At 48.5% G+C, this 24,278-nt stretch overlaps 1 protein-coding gene across 1 annotated transcript in view; it reads right to left on the bottom strand.

Annotated features, from left to right (window-relative positions):
• CCT4 (chaperonin containing TCP1 subunit 4) overlaps window positions 1-24,278 on the bottom strand; it is a 472,029-nt gene that overhangs the window by 282,088 nt on the left and 165,663 nt on the right. Inside the window, exons 6-7 of the mRNA XM_069608221.1 lie at window positions 11,550-11,671; window positions 11,306-11,438 (exon numbers count right to left, since the gene is read on the bottom strand). Coding sequence (XP_069464322.1) covers window positions 11,306-11,438; window positions 11,550-11,671 — 255 coding nt within the window. The remainder of the gene's footprint in view (window positions 1-11,305; window positions 11,439-11,549; window positions 11,672-24,278) is intronic.

The following is a 24,278-nucleotide window of genomic DNA, read 5'->3' as shown; positions in this document are numbered from 1 at the left end:
TTCGTGGCCATAGGGCTCTCTGCTGCTGGACTGTAGTGGGTGCCAGATCCTGGAAAACTTGTATCAAAGCCCCTTGATGAGTCTGGTTCCCTCTGTTTGCCACTGGCTGACATGATTTCCTGTTTAGTGGCATAGAAATGGACCCGGTAATAACTTCCCGGGTGTCGGTTGCGGGGTGCGATCCAGCATAAGTAATGATTTGCTGCAGTCTGGAAAAGGTCACCAACGTAATTTGGGAGGGCTTGGTCCGATATTGAGGCGGGAACCACTAATTTGAATGTTGTTCCTGCGCGCCCTATTTTCCAAGTCTTTCTGCTTACGATGCGTACACAGTTTTTTTCCAGTGATTGGAGTTTCTGCTGCAGTTCAGAAATCGATGTCGAATGTTCCAGGACTTGGTCCTCTGTCTCACCAACCCTTTTCTCTACACCTCTTCCATTCCTTTGTCCAGCGCCTCTATTTTCGTGGTCACCTCTGTCATGCAGTTGCGGAACTCCACCTTGATGTCTGCTAAGAGGGCTTGGATGTGGTCTTTCGTGGCCCATTGGCCTTGGGACCTTTCTGATGTGGTTTGAGCTTGGGTACGGTCCGTTCTCCCGGTTCTCTCCTGTGGGCGCAGCATGCTGGCTATGTCCGCTGATTTTGGGCCTTTATGCTTGGCCATCGTGATATAGTGTTGGAGATCACCTGGTGCCAAGGCCTAGGTAGAGGGGGGGGCTGTTGATTTCCTATTGAGAAGATGAAGTTTGTTATACTCGCCCAGGATTGGGCTTTGTTAAAGTATCATTTGGTACCTGGATGGTGTGCCCGGTCGTGAGAGGGCAGCAAGACCTTTCGGGGTGGGGGGGGGGGAATGGATGTGCTTGGTCCGCAAGTAGGGAGGCCTACAGGCTGAGTGAGGCTCCTGTGCGTCCTGCCGTTGACAGACAGCGTCTCGAGGTGGGTTACTTGCGCAGGTGTTTAGTAAAGGGGAGTGGAACATATCGCGCCTTTAGGAACCCTTCTTGAGCTACACAGGGCTTTTTCTACAAGCCATTAAGTCAATATTGGCCCCCACTCAAAGTCAGGTTGAGAAGTGTCATACAGCGCTATGTGGTTGTAGGGGCCGTTTGCCAGGTGACAGTCCCTTGCTCCTCCAGCCAGCTCTTACAAGACTTACTGTGCCGTCTCCCCTATCTGACTGTACCTTCACTGGGCCCTGAACTGGATGTGTGGAGTTTGAGCTTTGCGGTTGCCCCTACTACCCATCCGGTCTGCCAGCTAAAAGGTGCATGATATGAATGCTTTTTTTTGGCGTGGAGCCCTTTGATGCAGCAAGTTGCTGTAGTCACACGTGTGCTGGGACCCTCCCTTGTAAGCTGCTTCAGAGTCGCTGGATCAGCATGTCTGCGGGCTTACCGTTAATGGAGGTCAGTGGTTGCCTTCGTATGCTGCCTGCACGACGTGGCACAGAGGTTTCACCCCTAGTCTTTTCCTGGCTACGGTGTCACAGAGGGGAAGAGGGGCTGGGGAGGCCTGAGCCGCTGCAGCTGTCGTGGCAGGGGTCCCCCCTCTCCACTGGGGCTCCCACCAGTCCCTCAGCATCTCCTCTCTAGCCCCCAGAGCTGTTTTGCTGGAACCGGTCCGGAAGCCACCGTTGCAGCAGATGCCCCGACGTTGGCTGGGGTCCAGTTGTCTGTCCCAATGCAGGCCAGCAGGAAGGTGGGGGCTCCCACTCTGGCGGAGACTCCCGGCTGGAGCTCTGTAGCCCACCCCCACAAGCCGCTCAGGGTGGTGGTGCCGGCTCTCTGCGCCAGCAGCCGTTGAAGGAGAGCGCCGCTTGCACAGTGTAGGCGGGAGGCTTTCCCCTCTTCCCGGCCGCACTCCGATGTGACAAGGGGAATGAGCCTGACCTAGAGCAGCTCTGCTACAGGGGGGGTCCTGCTCTTCACCTGGGCCTCAGTCAGTCCTTTTTTCGCTCCCCCCCCTTCTCTCCTGCCGTGCTACGGCCGAGCCAGTCTGTGGTGTTGGCTCTCGGTGCCTGTCGGTCCATGGGTGAAGAAAGCGGCTATCTGGGTCCGGGCTGATACAATCATCAGAAATGCTTTTACAGTAAGTAATGCATGTCTTCTGATGCTTGTTAATCTGCTTAGAATCACATGCTGTGCATAGACTAGCGAGCAGCACCCGGAGTTGGAGGTGGGTTGTGAGAAGGAACAATAGAAAAAAAGATGTCTTAGTACTGCTTGTCCCACCAGAGAATCAGACCTAGAATGAGTGTCTAGGCAATAGTGGTTTGTAAAGGTGTGTACAGAACTCCAGGTTGCCGCTTTGCAAATGTACTCTAGGGGAACATTTGCAATGAATGCTATGGATGCCCCAGTGCCCAGAGTAGAATGTGCTCTAGGCTTGAAGGGCAGTTCTCTCTTTGCAAGAGTGTAACAGTGTGATGCATTTAACAATCCACCTTGATATTGCTGATTTAGAGACAGGATTTCCCCTTCTCTACCAGCTGCCACAGAAACAAAGAATTGTTTAGTTTTCCTCAATGGTTTAGTTCTATCCATGTAGAACATGACTGCCCTGCGCACATCTAGTGTGTGTGAAGGCTTCTTTCGGCCATGTTAGGTGGTCTCTGGAAGAACGTGGGTAGTTCGATTGACTGGTTCACATGGAACTTCGAAATAAATTTCGGCGCAAATCTGGGATGTGTGCGCAGAACTACCTTATCTTTGTGGACTGTAAAAAGGGGTCCAAAACCGAGAGGGCCTGTAGTTCGCCAACTCTTCTGATAGAAGTGATAGCTACTAGAAAGGCTGTCTTGTAAATCAGGTCTTTCAGACTAGCTTTATGCATCGGCTCAAAAGGGGGTCCCATGAGCCTAGTTAAAACCACATTTAGATCCCACCCAGGGGCTGGATGTGTGATGGGGGGATACATTTTAACCCCTTCCATAAAGGCTTTAATCACAGGCATTTTCCACCACGACACATTCTGCTGTGACGTGGTGTAGGCTAACAATGCCGCTAGGTGAACCTTTAAGAAATTAAAGACTAATCCAGAGTCCAACAGACGGGTTAGATCTAACACAATGTGTGAAGCCGAGCAACCGGTGGGATTGGCGCCTTTGGAACTGCACCAGATGACAAAACGTTTCCATTTGCTGGCATAGCAATAACGTGTGTTAGGCTTTCTTGCCTCCCTCAGTATGTCCATGCATCTTTGAGGGAGTTGCAGATGTCCAAACTCTATGACCTCAGGAGCCAGGCTGCTAAGTTCAGAGTTTGTGGGCATGGGTGCAGAGTCTCCCCCATGTCCTGAGACAACATGTTGTATGGGCAGGGCAGCTTGACTGGTGCGGAGAGGGACATTTCCATCAGGTGCGCGAACCAAGGTTGGCAGGCCCACATGGGAGCCACCAGAATCATGTTGACTGGTTCCTGGTGCATCTTGTGTACTATCTTGTTCAGAAGGTGAGTCGGGGAGGGAAAAGCGTACACAAATTTCCCCGACCAATTTATCCAGAGACAGTTTCCCTTGGATCGGTTCTGGGGGTACCTGGAGGCGTAATCTTGGCAATGGGCGTTCGGCTGAGTAGCAAACAGGTCGATCTCTGGAAACCCCCATTCTGCGAAGACGTTGGATACGTCTTCGTGCAGTCGCCATTCGTACTCTTCTGGCAGAGGAAAATCTCTTCTGAGTACATCTGCCAGAAGATTGAGTTCCCCTGGAACATGTTGGGATATCAGGAACATCTTGTGTTTGAGAGCCCATATCCAGATGTTTTGGGACAGCTTGGATAGCCCTGGAGAGTGAGTGCCCCCCTGTTTGTTCTGCTGTCGTTTAGGACCAGCACTGTCTTTCCTTGCAGTTGCTCCTAAAAGGCTTTCAATGCTTTGAACACTGCTAGTAGCTTCAGTAGGTTTATATGGTTGGACGCTACCCGAGGGGACCACACTCTGTGCGCTGTCTGTTGAAGCGGGTGAGGCCCCCACCCCGTGAGAGATGCGTCTGTCGTGAGAGTGGCTTCCACTGCAGGGGTGGTGAAGGTTTTCCCCTTCAAGAGGTTCACCCTCGACCACCACAGCAGAGAGAGAACGAGGGCTGGCGAGACAACCAACAGATCTTTCCATTGTCCGCTGGCCTGACACCACTGGCTGTTGAGCCACTCTTGCATGGGACGCATGCACAGCCGCGCGTGGGGAACCAAGTATATGCATGACGTCATCATCCCTAGCGAACGCATAGCTTTGCGTACTGTTACCTCTCGACTGGCTACATACTGAGGGACCTGAGAGAGCATGTTCTGAACCCTCTCGCTGGAAGGGAAGACTAGACCGTCTTCCGTACAAATTAGAGCCCCTAGGAACTGTTTTACGTGGCTGGGGCCCTAAGCTGGATTTCTTTTCGTTGATAGAAAATCCCAGGCTGAACAGTAGGTCTACTGTTTTTTGGGTGTTCGAAAAACAAACGTCGAACGAGTCCCCCGTGATGAGCCAATCGTCGAGGTAAGGTTAAACTGAAAGTCTGCGCAGGTGTGCCGCTGCCACTGCCAGGACCTTGGTAAACACCCTTGGTGCCGAGGCTAGGCCGAAGGGGAGTACCTTGAGCTGGTAGTGTTTGTCCTGAATCACGAACCTTAGGAATTTTCTGTGCGCTGCCAGCATTGAAATATGAAAGTATGCATCTTTCATATCCAATGTTGTCATGAAGTCCCCCTGTTTTAGCAATGGGATCACCTCTTGCAGTGTTACCATGCAAAACCTCTGGGGCATTATGAACTTGTTCGCTGGGCGCAGGTCTAGAACAGGACGCATGGTGAGATCCTTTTTGGGTACAAGGAAGTACACTTAATATATACCCTTGTTTACCTGAAGAATCGGGACGGCTTCTATGGCGTCCTTTCCCAGCAGCGCTTCCACCTCTTGGATCAGGATCTGCAGATGTTCCGGTGAAAGGCATTGATGTTTCGGCGGTCTGAACTGTGGAGGTCTGGCGAATTCCACGCAGTATCCGTGGGCGACCGTCTTTAAGACCCACTGGTCTGAAGTCATCCCCTCCCATGCCTTGAGCAAAGATGTTAATCGCCCCCTCGACCGGGGAGACATGGGAGGGGACCTGGAATTGGTGGTCATTTCTGACCTGAAGTTGACGCTCCTCTGGAATTGGAGACTCTGCCTCTATTCTTTCCGCGCTTCTGACCCCTCTGGTGGGTAGTAAGTGGGGCTTGCAGCAGGTTGACTTGAGTTGAAGTTTCCCGTGCCGAAATTGTCGAGCAGCACGGGCTTGTCCTCGAAAGGACCGCTGAGAATTACTGCCCCTCTGTGCAGAGGGTTTTTGGGAAATTTGGTGCAGCGACTTAGTAGTCTCGTGCTCCTTCTTGGCTGTCTCCAACGCATCGTCTACCGCCTTCCCAAAGAGGTTGGCCTCTTTGATGGGTTTGTTGATAATGGATGCTTGGGTCTCAGGCCTGAAGCCCGACGGGCGCAGCCACGCGTGCCTCTTTAGGAGATTACCCTGTGTGAGAGACCTGCCTGCTGTCTCTGCGGTGTCCAGGGTATTCTTTACAACATTCTGACTGGAAAGTTTTCCCTCAGAGACAATGGCGAGAAGCTTGGCTCTGGTTGGTTCCGGAACCTCTTCAAGGCCTTCCTGGAGTAGGTTCCATTGGGCGTTGACGTAGCTTGCCAGTAATGTCGTGTTATTGGAAATCCGGACGGTATCGGCCGCCGCCGACATAACCCGTTTTCCTAAGGCATACAACCTTTTGGACTCCTTGTCTGGGGGTGACTCTCCCGTGGCAAGGGGAACCCCTGCTCTCTTGCGAGTGTTGGTCACCACCAGCGAGTCTGGGATTGCGTGTCCTTTGATATAAAGCGGGTCGGTGGGGGAGGGTCGGAAACGTTTTTTCGACCCTTGGGTTCACAGCCCTAGTCTGAGCAGATGCGAGTAAGGAAGGGGCCAGCCGTCTCTTTACCGAGCTCAAGAGAGGGATAGACTGGCTTGCCGGAGGCTTTTCATTAATAAGATCCTCCGCGAAATCTTGTTCGGGCAAGGCTTCAAGCGTGGCAATTTAAAGAATTCTGCTGCTTTTTTCAACATGTTGAAAGCCATTTGATCATCCACCGGGGAAGCTTGGCGAATCGGGGTGTATGGGGGAGAGTCGAGGCAAACTATATCAGAGTTGTGATCGTCCTGCTGGGTGTCCTCCCAGTTGTTCGTTGCTCCTTGATAGTCCCCATAGTTGTCCAGAAAAGAACACTCTTCTTCTGTATAGAGGTCCCTATACGTGTCCATCTGGACATCATCTTGATGGTCAACTTGGTGTTGGACATCTAGGTGTTGGACATCTTGTGTTTGAGGGTTAGGGTCTACCCGAACTTTTTTCGGCGGAGGTTGATCAGAAGCCCTGAAAAACTGCTCCAGCCGATCCATACACCCTCAAATTGCTCTGTGGTCCACTTGGATGACCCATATGGACCTAGCTGAGTAGGAACCATGTTCTCCGCCCTAAGGCATTGAGGGGATCTCCTCAGGGTGCTTGAGAGGGGTACCTGGCTTTCTTCGTAAGAGTCTTCGGGATCGTCTTCCAAATCTGTGGAAAACTTTTCAGCAGATTGACCCATAACAGTGGGCGGAACCGGTACTAGGCCCACCGCCGTAGCAATCCTATTGATGCTCTTACGGATAGTCACCGAATCTTCAGGAGACAACGCCTCCGATGATGTGTCGGCAGTGAAAATGTCTTCCGCGGCTCCAGAAGGGCCAGCGGATGGCTTCTCGGGTAGAGGCCTACTTGTAGTTTTCGGGCCTGTACGGGCATTGGAAACCTTGGAATCCGTTGAAGTTTCTTGTTCTAAAACTTCTGCGCGTGTAGTTTGGGGAGTAGCACCCTTGTTATGTTTGTTATGCCCAGTCGTCATGCGCTGCTGCGGATGCGGGGAAGGCTTCGGATCAGACCGATCCGTGGGCGCCGCCGAAGTTTCCGGCGGACCCGTTGGCGCTTTCGCCTTCTTCGACAAAGTCGTCGAGGAGGGCGCTTGGGTTGTGTGCTTTGTGCGGTGCGACTGTATGCCCCTGTCACCGGGTGTGGTCCCTGTAGCAAGACCAGAGTCGAGACTGGAAGGGTCGGGGATGGGCGTGGCGGCCCCAGAATAGTCCGCCTCAAGGTCTATAACGTCCGCGTTGGACGTTTGGTCATCCGATGTACCCCCGTCACTTTCGGCTGGTGTCGCGGCAGGGGAGGGAGGCTCCACACGTGACATGCCATACGCGGCCCACCGCTTCAACCGGCGCTCCTTAAGGGTTTAAGGAGTTTACATGCCGAACACCGCTTTTCGTCGTGCTCTAGGGGGGAGACAAGCGTTACACGACGTGTGCTCGTCTTTCCACAGATATCTGACCCTACACAGGGCAGAATCTAAATGGAGTCCTTTCCATAGCAGAAGGGAAGGGTGACCAGACCAAAAAGGAAAACAGTGGAAAAGAGGAAAGACATAACAGTACAGCAAACCCCAAGCCCACTCTCCCTACTGTGTAGGCCGGCCAGAAGGCCCGACCACGTGGAAGTCCGAACGCCAGATCTTAGGCGCCAGAACCCTCAGCCGTAGACTATTCCCCCGTAGTCTTCATCGAAGATGTTCTTGATGGGCGAAGTGACTTAACGGGGATTAAACCGACAATTAGGTAAGATAAACAATGTCTCATGAAGAGCTGCGCTATAGGGCGACCAGTTATCTGGGCGGAAAAAAACCAATCTGAGGGACCTCGGCGCGTGAGGGATTTTGGGTACTACACACGTCACGATAGGGATAGTGTTTCAGACATGCCTATACCGTCGTCCCCTTTCGTTCCCCGAAAGACATGATGCAATACTCCGCGGTTACCAATGGATGTCGGACCATAAAACAGCATGTGATTCTAAGCAGATTAACAAGCATCAGAAAAAAATGTTACATGAGTAAGTAGGAAAAGGGGCTACTAAGTAACCCCCCCCCCCCATCACTTACACATAAGATGGGGTGTGCTGAACCTACATAGGAAAAACAGGCAAGTAAAGTCAATTTCACTTTACTACTCTTGGGAACAGTAGTTCACCCAATAGAAGGTATTTAAACCTCAACAAAAATCCAAAGGACTTCTCTGTGACACTTAACTGAAGGTGCTGTGTGGCACAATACAGAAGGTAGATGCTTATGGAGTTTGTCAGACAGCAAAAACAAAAGAAACAGTACAAATCAGATCAAAAATACCTTAGAGTGTGAGGAAAAAGGTCTCACTCACTCACTCCAGGATAAAAATTCAAAAGTCATTAAGCCCAGCAAAAGAGCTAGGGGTCTCTAAGGTTGAAGGGAATTAGCACAGAAATGAGAATTCTCCCCAACATATAGTTACATGCATTTAGCCGAATTGTGCAAGGTAGCCACATTTAGCCTAATTGTGTAAGGTAGTGTGATGAATCTGACAATGTCATCACTCTTTTCCTAGAGGTAGCCTCTCCCCATGTGGCCAAGGGATTGCAGCCACTACCTCATCCAGACCCTGGGGATGGCTATACGAGGGAGGGGTTGGGGTGCGGGGGGGGGACACAGCATCAGATAGGAACACATATCCCCTTTAGGGCTATTCCCTCCATATCTCAAGCCTTTACGGTTTAGTGTGATAGCCAACTTCCACTACCCACAACACCTACCAAATTTCACGCGAGTGAAAAACCAAACACTCCCTGCCCTTCTTATATGTATGGAAACACTGGGACGAGGAGCCCGATTGGAACAATGAAGATACATGAATGTGAAAAGCACAAGACACGCACTAGTCGTTATGAGCATATGACAGGTGCCGGGACAATTAAAAAAAAAACATACAGCATGGCTGGGAGAGACGCTGCTTGGAGGAGTCACATGAAACGGAGAACGCAGAGACAAAAGGAAAGCGAGAGGAAGAAGCAAGCAGCAGAGACAGCTGGGCCGAGAACCCAGACAGGTGGAAAGCTGAGCAAAAAGCAAGCGGCAGAGAAGCTGCCAAACGCAGACTGCACCAAATGCCATCGTCCAGCAGAAGGAAGCGCCTCTCCTAGAGTGTCGCAGACCAGAGAAACAGGTATGTGGGTGGAGAGATGGGTGCTGAAGGTCCAGGAAGTCATAGAAAGCCCCAATCAAATAAGCGTAGTGGTTGAGGGACCCCAGTGGAGAAACCAAACCAAATAAAGCACATCAAGGGTTGGCAAAGAGGGGAGGTAAGTAATTGTACCGGAAATAAGCAAACTAAGTTTTGAACCCACCACGAATTGTACAAAGAAACCCTGGCAGGAGAGTATACCAAGCAAAAGTCAAGTTTGGTAATTAAGTGCATTAAGTGAACTATATAAGAAAAGCCCTGGCAAGAAAATGCACCATACAAGTCTTTGAATTAAGTCACAGTGAATGCGGTGAAGAACCTGGCAAGGGAATACAGCAGGTATCCCATAAAACTGGGGCTAAAATCCAAGTGACGTTGTATTTAAATTGTTTGTTGACCAAAGAACCCCAAGGAAGATTCATGCCCTTAGGAGTTTGGAAGTATCTTGAACAGATCTAGGGAAGGGAGAACATTTCCCCAAACGTGAACTGCAACGACAAGAGGACTACTACGAAGAACTTTTGTTTTGTTGAACTGTTGTGCTGGTGAAGAGAGACCTGGGGGAAGGGAGCCATGTGAGCATTCGGAACGTTTGTGTTGGAAATGCATCGTTCTTTGAACATTTGTGCACCTTTCAAGGCCAAGGACATTACTGTGAACAGGAACACCAGAATCAAGGGCATCGTTTTTAAGCCAGACCCGAGTTCCAGGAAGCTCCTCCGGACTCACTCGAAGCAGGGCTGCCCAGGTCTGAGCCACCTCAGAGTGCTGGACCCTAGAAGCAAGGAAAGCCCACAAGGTGTCCAAGAACCGTGGTGGTGCTATTCGCGAGAAGCTGAAACCGCAAAGTGCCGCTGATCTGAACTTTGCCCATTGCTGCCGCAACCTTCGAATCGTAGCGCAGGTGTCCCCAGACGTCCTCCCTCTTGTCCCCACGACTGAGGCCCAGGAACAACCGGATCTGCAGGAACGACAACAGGAACAGAAGCAAGCTGAAAACCATTTCTGCAGACTCAAGGTATGGTGAATTCTTGTGTGCGGAGCTTGCCTGTTCTCAGTTGAGACTTGCATTGGCTTCCCTTTGCAGAGTTGCTTGCAGCTTTGCACTTCACAAGCTTTGCGGCCCAACAGGGATTTCTTTTTCAACAAAACTCTATAATTGTGCAAGACTTTTTACTTGCCTACAAAAGTGCCTCAGCTCACCTAGACTTTGTTCCATTGACATTGGCTGTCCTGGCTCCCTGAAGACTAACCTCTGACTTTGTGTTTAACTATCCCTCCAAAATGTCATACATCCCTTACTTGTATAGCTGGTAAAGGGTAAATATACATTGTATTTGGGGGTTCAAAAAGTGCTTACCTGTTCAAGAAACTTGTTAACCATTGCTTCCTTCCCTAAACTGTTCCTTTTTGCCACAACTTCAGTATTACCACATAAGTGTAAAAAGTGATCTAGTAATGTCCAGAGTGTCCTAGCAATTGAAGTCACTTCAGGGTGTAGGAAAATCTGTGTGTCACCCCAAAAGGGCATCTACTTTTTATTCAACAGAAGGAGTGTATTTTGAAGTGTATGTTTGTTGCCAATTGCTCCCTTCTAAAGAAATCTTATTTTAAAACTGACTGCTAAATTAATACATTATTTAATCAAGAAACCTTGAGTGTAAGTGTTATTTGGATACTTGTCACTGTCAAACTGTTGCAACCCTACAGCTCACATTGACCCCTCTTGAGATAAGCCTGGCTGCTCAGTCACACCGACTTGTGTAGTACAGGCCTATGGATAAGGCTGGTGTAGTCTCTCAGGGTTACTACATACAATCTTGCCTAACAGATGGGGAGCACTTTCCTTTTAAATAAATACAAGGTTAGTCTTAATTTGACAGTCCGAGAATTTATCAACAGAGCTAACATAATCTGAATTACATTGAAGCCAGTTTAGCTTCACACACTCTTCAAAGTCGATCAACTAACTCATTAGCAAGCCATTTCTTTCCACAAACACAGTAGCACCAGAAAACAGTCAGCATATTGATTCCCCCCCCCACCACCCCATCTAGGCCACAGCTGTTTACCAAATACATTTGGAAGCATTTGGACATCTGTGTACTCAAGGTAGCTGTTAAAAGATGACATTTTTAAATGTTGCGGCTACAACATATGTTGCTCTCTTACTAATGAAGCCTGTTTTGAGGAACAGTGTACTCACATCAGTCTTTGGAGCGGATAGGCAGAATTGAATGAGACCAATTTTTGCTTTCTCTACACGTGTTAATCCAGTACTCGCCAACTTCTGTGTTAGAACTAAACCTTCAACGAGTTCGCAATCATCAATTGTTCCACTAGTGAAAAGCAGAAAAACAGTTGCATGTGACAAGTATTGTTCATCCAATGCATTCATTAACAATTTCCTTTAGTCAAACACTTGTTAAAATCGTAAAATGCTTCCTTACCCATGCTTTTTGACAATTTTTATATCCCGCAGATCCACACCAATGGCTGTGGCTGGGTCAATCACTTTCATAACTGCATCAACACTCATTGGAGATAGCAGGCTCGAGTATTGGGAAACAACCTTAAAGTAAGAAGGCAAAAAGGCAAAATACATTTTAGTTCAAACTTAAATGATGCAAGTAACACATTAAACTGGAGCTCCTAAATCGAAGTGAACACTTTTTATATACCAATTTTATTGTATTTTTATTCTGTTGCATCAAAACCATAGAAACAAACGTGCAAATCCGTCCAGTGCATCCCCCTTCAGAAACACCTCCTCCACTTCCCCGATTAACTCCCCAGCTACCTCCTGCTTTTCCCTGCCCAGTCTCAACTCGCCCACTTTCCCCGGTTGCTGCTGCCTCTCGGATTCATAGACGCCCCCCCCCCCATTCCCTTCCCTCAACTCAGCACCTATCCCATTTCCACCCATCTAGGCCATATTTTCTCTAACTTCTGGTAACACCCCTGCTCCCTGTACACCATTCGTTCTAACTCTGCATAATGATCCATCCCCTCCACCCATGTGTGTGTTTGGTTTCATCACGTTGCCCAGTCCACTGCCAGGACCTTCTTCCCATCACCACAGCAGTGCTGATAAGGTCCTTTTTTCTGTTGAATCCCAACCCCCCCCCATACATTAAGGAGTGTCATTTTATGGCAGGTCGGAATGGTGTGCCGATATCACTGGATGTCTTGTCTGCCCAGGACCCAAAATGATTGCACTTTGAGGCACTCCCATAGTATGTGGAAGAACGAACCCATCCCACTACCTGCACTTCAGGCACTGGGTTCTGTGTCCCGGCCTATTTGATAGAGGCAGTCCCGACTAGAATAGATCCTGTGTAGGATCTTGTACTATATCAGATGCAGTCTCGTACATATGTTGGCCTCTCAGTGAACACAGCACCTCCACACCCAATCCTCTTCCAGTGCCCCTAGATGTACCTCCCATTTCTCCCTCAACTTCTGCAGGGGCTTTGATGTGGACCCATTAAACATCTGATATAACCGAGTTATTGCCAGCCCTTGGATTTCGCCCTCCATAAGGTTGGCATCGATCAGGGATCTCTCGGGAATGTCCCATGTGTCCTGTTGCTCTTGGGCCATTGCATGTCACAACCTAGTGTTAGTATAGTTGTCCCTATCCTGCAGGCCAAACTTCTCATGCAAATGTAGGAATGTGGCTAGCTGGTTCTGCACCAGGATGTCTTTCGTAACCCCTTTGTCCTGCCACCTTTTCTGCCTACCCAGTTTACTTCCGGCATATCTCTGTTCTCCCAGGTTCCTTGGTCACCACTGTCCCTCCACCCCCCCCCCCCCAATCCCATCCCTCCAAGAGCCAACCTACAAGAATCAAGTGTGCAATTCTGCAGTTTTGTCATCCTCTGGGGAGGCTGGCGCCCGTATAACCTCTGCAATGCCTGCCGTGCTCCCATCCTCAATGCCAATGCTATGGGAAGCAGCTCCACCCCCCACCAAATAGCCACTCTTTCACTACCATCAGCTGGGACGCCCAGAAATGATGCTGTACGACCAGGACCCCCAGCCCTCCATCCTGCACCGACCTGATCAACATTTGTAGCGCTATTCTCTGGGTTTTGTTCCCCCATACAATTTCCTGCTGCTGTCCCTCTTTGGCTCGAAACGTCCCTCCCGGGACATTCACAGGAGTATTTTGTAGTATATAGAGGAGAGGGGTAACGCCTCCTTTTAGGATAGTTGTTCTGAAGTCTAAGGGCTTAGCAAAACCATTCAACAGACAGTACAAGACTCCATTCTTAGTATACGGCTGAACCACCCGAGTATATGGTAGCGTAGACAGAGCAGCCAGGAGGGGTGAAGAATCAGTAAAAAGAAATTGTAGTACACATATGAAACACTGAAATACTATGTATTGCAAAAATACATTGGTTATAGGGCCCCTCCGTTGCACTTTGGTGGGCAAAATGCTGGGATATAGTGGTGGCCGAAAGAATCACTGCGATCCGGGCAGGCTCCCTGAATAGAGCTCTAAACATATGGGACCTATTCATGGCCTATGCCGCCAGGTTCCCGGCCCTCACCAGGAGGCCTCCGTTAACAAGATGGCTCCAAAGCAGCCCGCTGTATTGAACCACGGCCTCACACCATAGCTATCCAGCGCCCCACAATCGGCCTGGCGGAAAAGGACAGGACAGTCCATGATCAGTAACAGACTTTCTAACATTTTTGCTCCCTGCACTCCGGCCCTCCCATGAGTCGCTTTTGCTAAATCATATTGAATGATTGCTGTTCTGCGATTACTGTGGTGAATATATATATATATATATATATATATATATATATATATATATATATATATATATATATATATATATATATATATATATATATATATATATATATATATATATATATATATATATATACACACACATATTGCTTATATGCAAAACCAAATAAAATGTTATGAAAAAAAATACATTGATTATTTAAAATACAAGTAGGCCCAGATAAATCTTGGGGGAAATAAGTACCATCACAGATCATAACACCACATGTTAGAAGTAACCCTATGTGAGACTACACCAGCCTTGTCCTCTTGGTAATAGGTATCCCACCTATTGGTATAGATCTGTACTACACAAGTTTGTAGAGTGACTGAGCAGTCAGACTTACCTCATGAGGGGTAAATGTGAGCTGTAGAGGTGTAACGTAGAGATTCACAATTACAAGTATTCAAATAACACATACTGAAGAATTTCTAGTAAAATAATTGTGTGTGACACATCTCAAAAGGGTATCTACTTTCTTAACTTAAATATGAGGAAGTATATTTGTATTGTTGCATACTGCCCTTTCTAAATAAGGCTTATATGAAACAGACTTAAATAATTATTTTACTAGAATACCTTGAGTAGAAGTGTTATTTGAATACTTATAATTGTGAATCTCTACGTTACACCTCTACAGCTCACATTTACCCCTCTTGAGATAAGTCTTTGCTGCTCAGTCAGCACCAATTTGTGTAGTACAGACCTATACCAATAGGTGGGTTACCTATTGCTAACAGGACAAGCCTGGTGTTGTCTCCACAGGGTTACTACATACAATCTTGCCTAACACTGGGGGCAGGCGGTGATGATTTGTGTGGAGTTATTACATTGGGAATTTACTGTGCTTGTGTTCAACTAAACCATCCAAAAGGCTAAGCTCCATCAGAAAGTAAAAAGCAATTGTAACAAGCCAAATATGGATATCTTCAGTCAGGAAGCCCTGATCATTCTAACAGTAGATCAGCTGAAAGAAATGTGCAAAGTCAGGGGTCTGCCAGTAAAAGTAAAGAAACATTAATTTATTACAAGGTTGTTGAGTCACCAAAGTTTGGGTAGTAGGCCTGGAACACCTACTATCCCAAGTTATGTGGAAAATGACGAGGATGACAGTGTAGAATCTAACTCCTTGCTGCTAGAGCAGTCAGAAGGGGGTAGAGGAGTCTCCGGATAGGAGCCCCTCTTTGCCTGAACCTGCCTTTCCGCCTCCACCCATTTCCACTGGGACCCCACAAGGTCCAACATTAAGCCCAGAATGTGTTTCTCTTGAAAAACAAAAGAAGAATTGGAAAACAAACGTATAGAGGCTCACAGAGAAGCCAAACATCAAGACATCAGACTCAGGGAGTTGGAAATACAACATGAAATGGATATGAAAAGATTGTCTCTTGAATCTGTTGCCCTCCCAGGGTCCTTTAGGTCTTAGTCACAAGAGGCTTTGCCAGCCCAAAGAAGCAGCGAGTATGCATGATGTAAAACTTGTTCCAGTGAACAAAGCACTTCAGTAAGAAGCCCACATAAACAGTTGAGCTCAATCCCAGGGTGGACTGCAGATCCAATGATTTGCACATACGCAAAAATGCCAAGTGTCACCAAATTTGATAAGAGGCACAGTTGCCTTCAGATTAGTCGGTTGCCATGGCCTAGCCAGATACCCCGTTGGACCCGTTTTTTTTCTGGCGAAGTGGTTTGGGGGTGGGGGTTGCGGGGGGGGGTCAGGGGGGCTGGATGGTGGGGAGGGAATCTCCAGAAGGGGAAAAGACAAGCAGCAAAGGAATCAGCTCGCCTGGGGAGACCTGTAAACAACGCTTAAAGCGGTTTGCAAGTTTGCAAGCAGAAGCCAAAATGTCCACAGTAACTAGTGGGGACAAATACACAGAACCACAAGGCACTGGTTCAGATGACAGACACTAATAAGGCACTCACCAGGATAACATGGAATGTACAGGGTCTGAATTCCCAGGGAAAGCAAATGTCGGTCGAACGCAGGCTGACCCAGCTCACAGCAGACATTGTCTGCTTTCAAGAGACTCCTGGAGGTGGATGGTGGTGAATCAACTTTCAACGATACTCCAGGTGATACTTTGCCTGGTCAGGCCAGAAGAAAAGGGAAGTAGCCCTACTAATTAGCCGTGAGGTTTCCCCAACACAATCACAATCAAGAGAGATTCGGCGGGGAGATACCTTGTGCTTAAGGGACTCCTGGTCTAACTACTGATAACTATAGCAGTGGTATACTGCACAAACAACGCCTGTAGTTTCCACGCAACATGCTCCAAACTACAACCACATTTACAGAGGGCTGCTTGTTAATCAGAGGAGACTTCAACCAAACCCCGCTAATGACATAACACTGCCATCCACCAGGGAGGACTTTGCCCGAGCATTAGGGATGGCAGAGTTCCTAGGGAGACAGGGACTAGAGAGATCTGGAGGCTTGCCACCGAAGGGGCCCAAGACTACACGTTCTAATCATGTCCACAGGGGATTCTAGGATAGACTTACTGCTAGCATCCAGTCTTCTCTTACCATGCATAGAAGACATACAAATTGGCCTCAGAATAAGCTCAAGACAACGCCCCAGTGATAGTCCACCTGCGAGTGCAGGGCCTTTCGGACCCCCCACAAAGGTCCTGGAAACTGACAGACTATATCCTGAGAGACATAGCAATTAGCAACGAGCGATTGGAATCCCTTACAAATTACATAGCAATTAGCAACGAGCGATTGGAATCCCTTACAAATTACTTTAAGGAAAACACAGCGAAAGGCACCTCTGAGGCAACTGTCAGGGATGCAACGAAGTCAGTGATCAGATGGGTAGCAATCAAATGCACTGCGGCGCACAGACAAAGAAACCAATGGCAGCAATCCAAGCTGTAAGAGAAAGTTGGAGCTAGAAGAAAGCTTTAAAAGACGCCAAACCAAAAAAGTAGGAAGGGAGCTTAAAAAGGCAAAAGCAGCTCGGAAATGCTCTTGGCAGACCGGTCTGCCAAAGCCCTAGCATATATGAAACAGTACTACTATATAAATAGCAATAAGGCAAACCGTCTGTTGGTGCATAAACAAAAAACTGCACACACAGAATAATATCCACGGCCTCCAAGGCCCGAGAGGTAAGCGCTACTAGACGGAGTAAGAGAACTGGGGATCAGGACAATATCACAGGGGCATTACGTCTGGCGCCCAAACGGACAAGGCAGCGCAGATCCAATACTTACTACCCAAAAGGGAAACCCACATCCCCAACTGGAATCCCTAGAACCCACAATTACCACAGATGAGGTAGCTGAAACAATACGCTCCGTGAAACACAGCCCGGGCCCCAATGGGCTAACGGCCCCATTCTATAAAAAAAAAAATAAATAAATAAATCGCTCATATCCTAGCCCCCCCACCAGGCGACCCTATACAATACATTCTTCTCCACAGGTAGCATTACCCCATCCATGGAAGAATGCCCAACAGTGCTGATCCCGAAACCGGTGAAAAACCCAGAACACTGCATCATATAGACCCATTACGCTAATGAATAACAATACAAAAATATTCCCAAAGAGTCTAGCACAGAGATTAGCAAAAATCCTCCCAGACTAAATCCATCCAGACCAAACGGGATTCCTCCCAGGCCGCAATACACAGAACACCACCAGGCACACCCTAAACATAATAGAATCGCAAACATGGCAGGAGTGGAAATGGCAGTCCTCTCATTCGGTGCACAAAGCGCTCGACATGCTGGACTGGGGATATATAAAAGGAGACCTTAAACTACTTTGGATTCGGCCCGAAATTCCTAAAAAGGACTCTTGCAGCACCCTAGCACATTACTTAGAATAAACTGGGCTAGATCGCCCCAAAATTGCCATAACCAGAGGCACTCGGCATGGATGCCCCTCGTCGCCGCTCATTCGCGCTTTCCATGTAGCCGTTTGCCAGCAGAATCTTCCAGCACCCACTATTACACAGAACGGAAGTAAAGGCGGAATCCTATAAAACAGCCTTGTATGCAGATGTTGTTCTGACCGTAACCCGGACTGAGGCCTCTATGAGAGCCTTATGGCAAGAACTAGAAGATTTGGGGTAGCTTCAGGGTTTAATGTCAACTTCGCAAAATCAATAGCCGTAGGGATTAATATACCAAGAAAACTCATGGAAACTAGCAGCCAGGTACCCCCATCCCATATCAATTATCTGGGAGTCCAGATCCCAAGCAAAACAGAAAGTACAAAATAAATGTCCTGCCACTATTGAAACTACATAGCGATCTGGTATGACGTCCTTTCATCGCAGGATGTTTTTACACTGGGTTTTTTACCATGATTTTTTTTTGTTTTTTAAAACAGTAATTTTTTTTTTTAGAAAACGGGGGCTTGGGGAGGCAACCCCCCAAAAAAATAATGTAAAACAATTCTATAGGTTTTTCCGTAAAAAAGAGAAAAAAAATGCGGTAAAACCCCAGCGAAAAAACATCCAGCGATGAAATGACATGGAACCAGTGATCTAGTACGCTGGCACAAACAAGAGGTGTCATAGATGGGGCTAATCACAGCGCTAAAGATGAACCTGATACCAAGACTGATCTGTTGCCTGGCCCTCCAGATTTCCATTCCCAAAAAGGACCTGCAGAAGCTACAAATGAGCATCCTGAAATATGTCTGGGGTGGGACAAAGCCACAAATAGCCAGAAGAATTATGCTCTGGAGTCCAGGAATGGGCAGTTTGGGGGTGCCGCATATCACTAGATACTGCCTCGCAGCGGAGCCTTCACAGGCCTTTACATGGAAATTAAGCACCAACCAACCCCATTGGAAATAGCTAGAGTCAGAGCCCATTAGAATCGCTTCTGCATATTGAAAGGCCCCGAGACCCTCCCTAACTCTGGCCCCCCTGACAGCGACCAGAAACACTGGAGTGCTGGAAAAAGGCAGCTCGTCAATAGAACTGTAGGCGCGTTGTGGGCCCCCTATCCCCAATTTGGGACAACTCGGACTTCAACCCAGGAATCACGCCAAACGGTTTTGACAGGTGGAAAGGAGGAGGCTTGGACAGGTGGAAAGAAGGGATGCTTAAAGTACATAGCAGACTTCCTCTTGAATGGTACCCCACTAATATTTGAAACATGTAAAACTAAATTCCAGGTGCCAGAAGTGTGTCAAACAAAGAGGGAGCGATCAAAGTGTGTTGCAGGTGGTATTTAACACCGGAGACTCTAAATAAAAGCAATTCAGTCGCAATGCTGGAGAGGTTGCTCAGACACAGGCACGTTGTCTCATCTCTTGTGGTCGTGTCCAAAAACCACACTGTTCTGGAAGGAACAAGTTACTTACCTGTAACTGTTGTTCTCCAGCATGGGTCTGGCATGGATTCACATGCTCATGAATATTCCCCGTCAGGCCGGGAATCCTCGGTAAAGAAAGAAATCAGTATCAGTTTTGTTTCTGATCAGTCTTTCTTAGTAGTAACCAATCACTGATCTCTGGGTCATACTGCCCTCTACCTAAGCCCCTCCCCTGGCAGCCATCCTCAGATTTGGTCACACGTAAAGTGGCAGTATGACCAAGTGAAGAGCCGCAGAGGGGAAGGAGGGAGGGTTTGCATGTGAATCCATGCCAGACCCATGCTGGAGAACAACAGTTACAGGCAAGTAACTTGTTCCTTCTCCAGCATGGGGTCTGGCATGGATTCACATGCTCATGAATATAAGAATACATAGCAGTATACACAACCAAGGGAGGTGGCAACAGGCTCATTAAGCAATAAAACAACTCAAAATTAAGCATCTTACCTCCACACCAGGCTCACCTTGAGCGAACAGGTTGCGCAGCACTGCTTGGCCGACCCCGGACTCATCCCTGGAGTCCCTATCGACGCAGTAGAAACTCGTGAAGGTGTGCATCGACCTCCACGTAGCAGCCCTGCAGATGTCCAGCAGGGGCACACCAGACAGGAACGCCGTGGTAGCAGCGATCGCTCTGGTCGAATGGGCTCTCGGACGGCCGGGCAGCGGTCGGTTTGCCAACCGGTGACAGTGCATGATGCAACCGGAGATCCATCAGGAAATTGAAGCCTTCAAGAGAGCCTACCCTTGATCCACAGGTCCAAAGTTCACAAACAGCTGCGACGTCTTCCGAAAACTCTTTGTGCGGTCCACTTAGAACTTCAGCGCTCTAGCCACATCCAGCGAGTGCCAAGGCACTTTGGGCATAAAGGAGGGGTGCGTCCTCAGCACCATCCTCGTGTCGTGAAAAGTCAAGTATGGAGGCTTGCAAGATAGGGCCTGGATCTCTCCCACTCGTCGTGCGGAGGTGATGGCCACAAGAAATGCCGTCTTCCACGACTGTAATTTCAACAGCGCCAAGTGCATAGGCTCGAATGGGCCCCCCCCCCCCATGAGCCTGATCAGCACCACGTTGAGCTCCCATGCCGGGGAAGGTGCCTTCACCGGCAGGAACGATCGGAATAGTCCCTTCATAAATTTCTTAACCAGGCGATGAGATCACAAGGACGCCCGTCCTGTAGTTCTGGTGTATCGGGAAATGGCAGCCAGATGTATTTTGATGAGGCGTGAGCCAGTCCAGCTTTGGCCAGCAACAGTAGGTACGGTAATATTTGAGGGGCCGTAATCCACAGGGGGTTAATCTGTGCACGGCACCAGACAGAGAACCTCTTCCACTTATGTCCATAACCTTTGAGAGTTGAGGACGCCCTGGCTTTTGCAAGACCCTCTCTGCAGTCAGCAGGGATCGTATCCTCCAAACTCTAGTGCTGCAGGAGCCAAGTCTGCAAGTTCAGCGACACCAGGTCGTGATGGAGAATGGCGCATCCTTCTCTGGATAGAAGATCCGCGTCCGTCGCCAGCTTAATAGGTGGTGACGCTGACAAGTCCAGAAGGTCCGGGAACCAGATCTGTCTCGGCCACGCCGGTGCGACGAGGATCATCCTGCACCTGGACCTCTTGAGCTGGTTGTTGAGACGGAGCAGCAACGGCAACAGAGGGAACGCGTACAGGAACAGGCTGTCACAAGGGAACGAGAAAGCATCGCCCATGCTCCTCGGCTGGGCAAACCTCTGGCACTTGGAGTTCGTCGCTGTCGCGAACAGGTTGATCTGGGGTTTGCCCCATCGTTGAAAGAGCTGATCCACATGGTCCTGGCGTAGTTCCCACTCGTGGCACGAGCGCAGCTCCCTGATGAGTGAGTCGGCGATGGTGTTTTTTTATTCCTGCCAGGTGCAAGGGAACCAGAAACATCCCCTGGGCGACGGCCCAGTGCCACAGATCCTGGGCCTCCTTGGATAGGGCTGGGGATCTGGTGCCTCCCTGCTTCTGGATGTAGAACATTGTGGTGGTGGTGTCGGTGAAGATCCTCACCACTTTGTCCTTGAGGGACGGAAGGAACGATTTGAGCGCCCAGAACACGACTCGTAGCTCCAGGATGTTGATGTAGATGGCCACCGTTTTTGGTTGATTGTGGCACATGGTACACCACTTTGGTGAACATCATCGTAGGTACATTTAAGGTGGCATCGAAAGCATACAAGGGAATATTTTACGTTTGAAGGTTCCATCTTTGAATGAGATGTCCACAGTAAGATGGCCGCGAGTCACGTGCCGTTGCGGCAAGTTGTCACGCGGTGCATCACTAAACAATTTGAAGAACTCATGTCAAAACCAAGAGGGATGAAATCAGAGGCTTTTGTAGCGGCGACATGGCACGAATTGCGCTATACAAAGGACATCTGCAGAATACACAGTATCGAGACACGTGATGTGACGGCACATTATTGCGTGCGCACATCATGCGATACCGATAGAGCCGCCATAAAAGACGGACTAACCTGTCAGTAGGCTCGCTACACTGCTGGGAAGCAGTTGTCATCCGCGAGCGGGACGGAAGGTCGCAGTTTAACCGCTGAGGTAAGAGACAGGCATTATGCATATGTTTGGTCATGAGTGACTTAGAAGGGAAACTTATTTTTGTCCCCTTCTTTGTTGTTCATTGCCATGATTTAGATCACGCCCAGCAGAGCCACGCTAAGGGCGAAGAAAGACGAAGCGCGTCTCGTTTAAATTGAAGCAATTTTGAAAATAGAAAAATCTTATGGGTAAGCCACATCCTGATCGTAAAGATGTTTAAGGCGCACTTTTTCTCTCAAGTAAGAATCTGTGAGGTGATTATTGATAAACAATATAGAGCCTTGTTTCTATTACAGATTAAGACATTAAACAAAAGACGGTTTGCCTTGGCCTGTGATAAAGGATAAATTTGGGAGGCAACTTCGCCTAGAGGGCAGGCACGTAAGCAATTCCAATAAGAACATAACAGCTGAAAAGTCAACAAAAAGGTGAGCATTTGGGAAGTGTGGCTCACAAATGAGGGAGAAATAAGTACGAAGGTACACTTGAGTAGTGGAGGTTTAATACAATCTCATAAGTGTTGCCCTAGGGATAGGCTAGAGTGACAAACCGCTCTTGTTCAAATTATGTTGGACTAATGACATGTAAAGAATGTTGGACTAATGAAATGTAAACCTTAGAGGGAGAATGTGTAATTATAGACACTGGATACAAATAGAGTAAATCGCATCTAATGTTATAGAAAAGTGTGAAAGTGGTTAATAATTATACCATTTAAGAACGATTATATCCCTGCTGCTTAAACAACAGAGATGAAGTTGTGATAGATGTTTCACAGTATTATTTTGCACAAAAAGTTGAATACCATGTTTTTAAGTGTGGTTTTTTTGTTTTTTGTTTTTTTAGAGAGATTGCAAATTGTGGTGTACCATTTAATGTGTGAAAACCAGAACATGAATAAAGCCTGAGTGCCCTGAGGACAGGACCAACAGGATACGCAATAGGGAACATTGGCCTTGCTTATTTTGTCAAGAGATACTTCTCCATGTTGGTTCTAGAAACACATTGTTGTATCAAGTGTTGGCACATTCCTTTTTTGCCCGTACATATTGGGAAGGGCATGAATACGAACAGTGGCTCCTTGTGGAGTATCCACCATAGTAAGGCATAATTAGGATTTCTTATTTGTTTGGTTTGTACGCCTTCAGTGGAAATGCACACACAATATGTGGCTAAAAATAGGTACTGTTTTTACATTGTGTATTTAATATGTTGTGATAAATATTAAAATATGTATTTTTTCAACATCTACATGGTTAAGAGCCCTTGTTTTGGGTAAAAAATGCAAAGAACTAAATGTGTATACATCTAGGGTAGCTCACTCGTAGCGGTAAGGGAAGGAAGCCGATTTGTGGGACTCTTCTTGATTTTGTGTTTGATTATCCTCACCCACTCAGCCCCTAAAAAGAGGATCATTGTGCCTCATGAAAATTTGATGACTTCAGCAGGTGTCCAGCCTGCGAGGGGCTCTTCCCTATGCCCGACAAGCACGCTCTTTGCCTCCGCTGCCTTGGCCTCGACCACAGCTGCGAAGCTTGTGCTGCATGCGACGCACTGACTCCACGCGCACTGAAGAACAGGCTAGCTAGATGGAGGGAGCTCTTCCAAAGGTCGCCTCCAGAGGACTTGAAGGACTTGGAGATAGAGGCCCAAATTTTCGCCATTTTCCAATGCACCCCAAATGGGCGACTCCTTCCCGAGAAAACACCAGAGCGGGAGTAACCTTTCGAGTTCTTGTACCAGCACAAGTACCGAGGCTAGACCAGCTCACGGCCGAGGGGTCATCAGATCCTTCTGGCAGCGGCGCTGAGGGACCGTAAGGTTCTTTTACTGAGTGTTCACCCGAGGGGCAATGCCATTGTACTGGCATTATGTCCGATGCACTGCCTGCACGCAGCACTACTGGCAACTCTGCCGAGGGTAATACAGCTATCAGGCATCGGCCTGAGGTGCAGGGTAGGCCTCATGCTCCAACACCAAGAGTCTTGGAGGTGGCTGGGCCCAGGGAGCCGAGCACCACGACTTTGGCACGCGGCATGCAGTTCGACAAGATGGCCACCTTGCCAGAAAAAATGGCTGCTCGTCCGATGAAACTCCAAGCAACAGAGCAGGTGGAAGAACGAGTTTCAAGGTGGGACTGGTGTCAACCAGGTATGTGGCCTACAGTTTATCCATTGGCAGAGCAGGGCAGGTTCCCCCTGAAAACTAGACAGAGTGCACTCTGGCCCCAGCAGCCCCCAGCCACTCCATCAATATCTCCTGCCACCGCTTCAGCTTCTGAAGACGGGTTCTTCTAAACGTTTCTAGCGCAGATGCGAACCCCACAGATGGGAGCAATCCTAAGGGATGCAGTCGGGGACTGGTTCCCTCCGGTCACTCCACTGGCGCCTGTAGTCATTCCTCCCATGGCTCCGGCACCAAAGGCCCCAGCGCAGCCCCCGCTGCCCTTGCCG

The sequence above is a fragment of the Ambystoma mexicanum genome, chromosome 4q (assembly GCF_040938575.1).
Source record: "Ambystoma mexicanum isolate Mex_15411 chromosome 4q, UKY_AmexF1_1, whole genome shotgun sequence".
NCBI lineage: Eukaryota > Metazoa > Chordata > Amphibia > Caudata > Ambystomatidae > Ambystoma > Ambystoma mexicanum.
The sequence above is the reverse complement of the archived record's forward strand: the minus strand, read 5'-3'. Positions and strand labels throughout refer to the sequence as shown.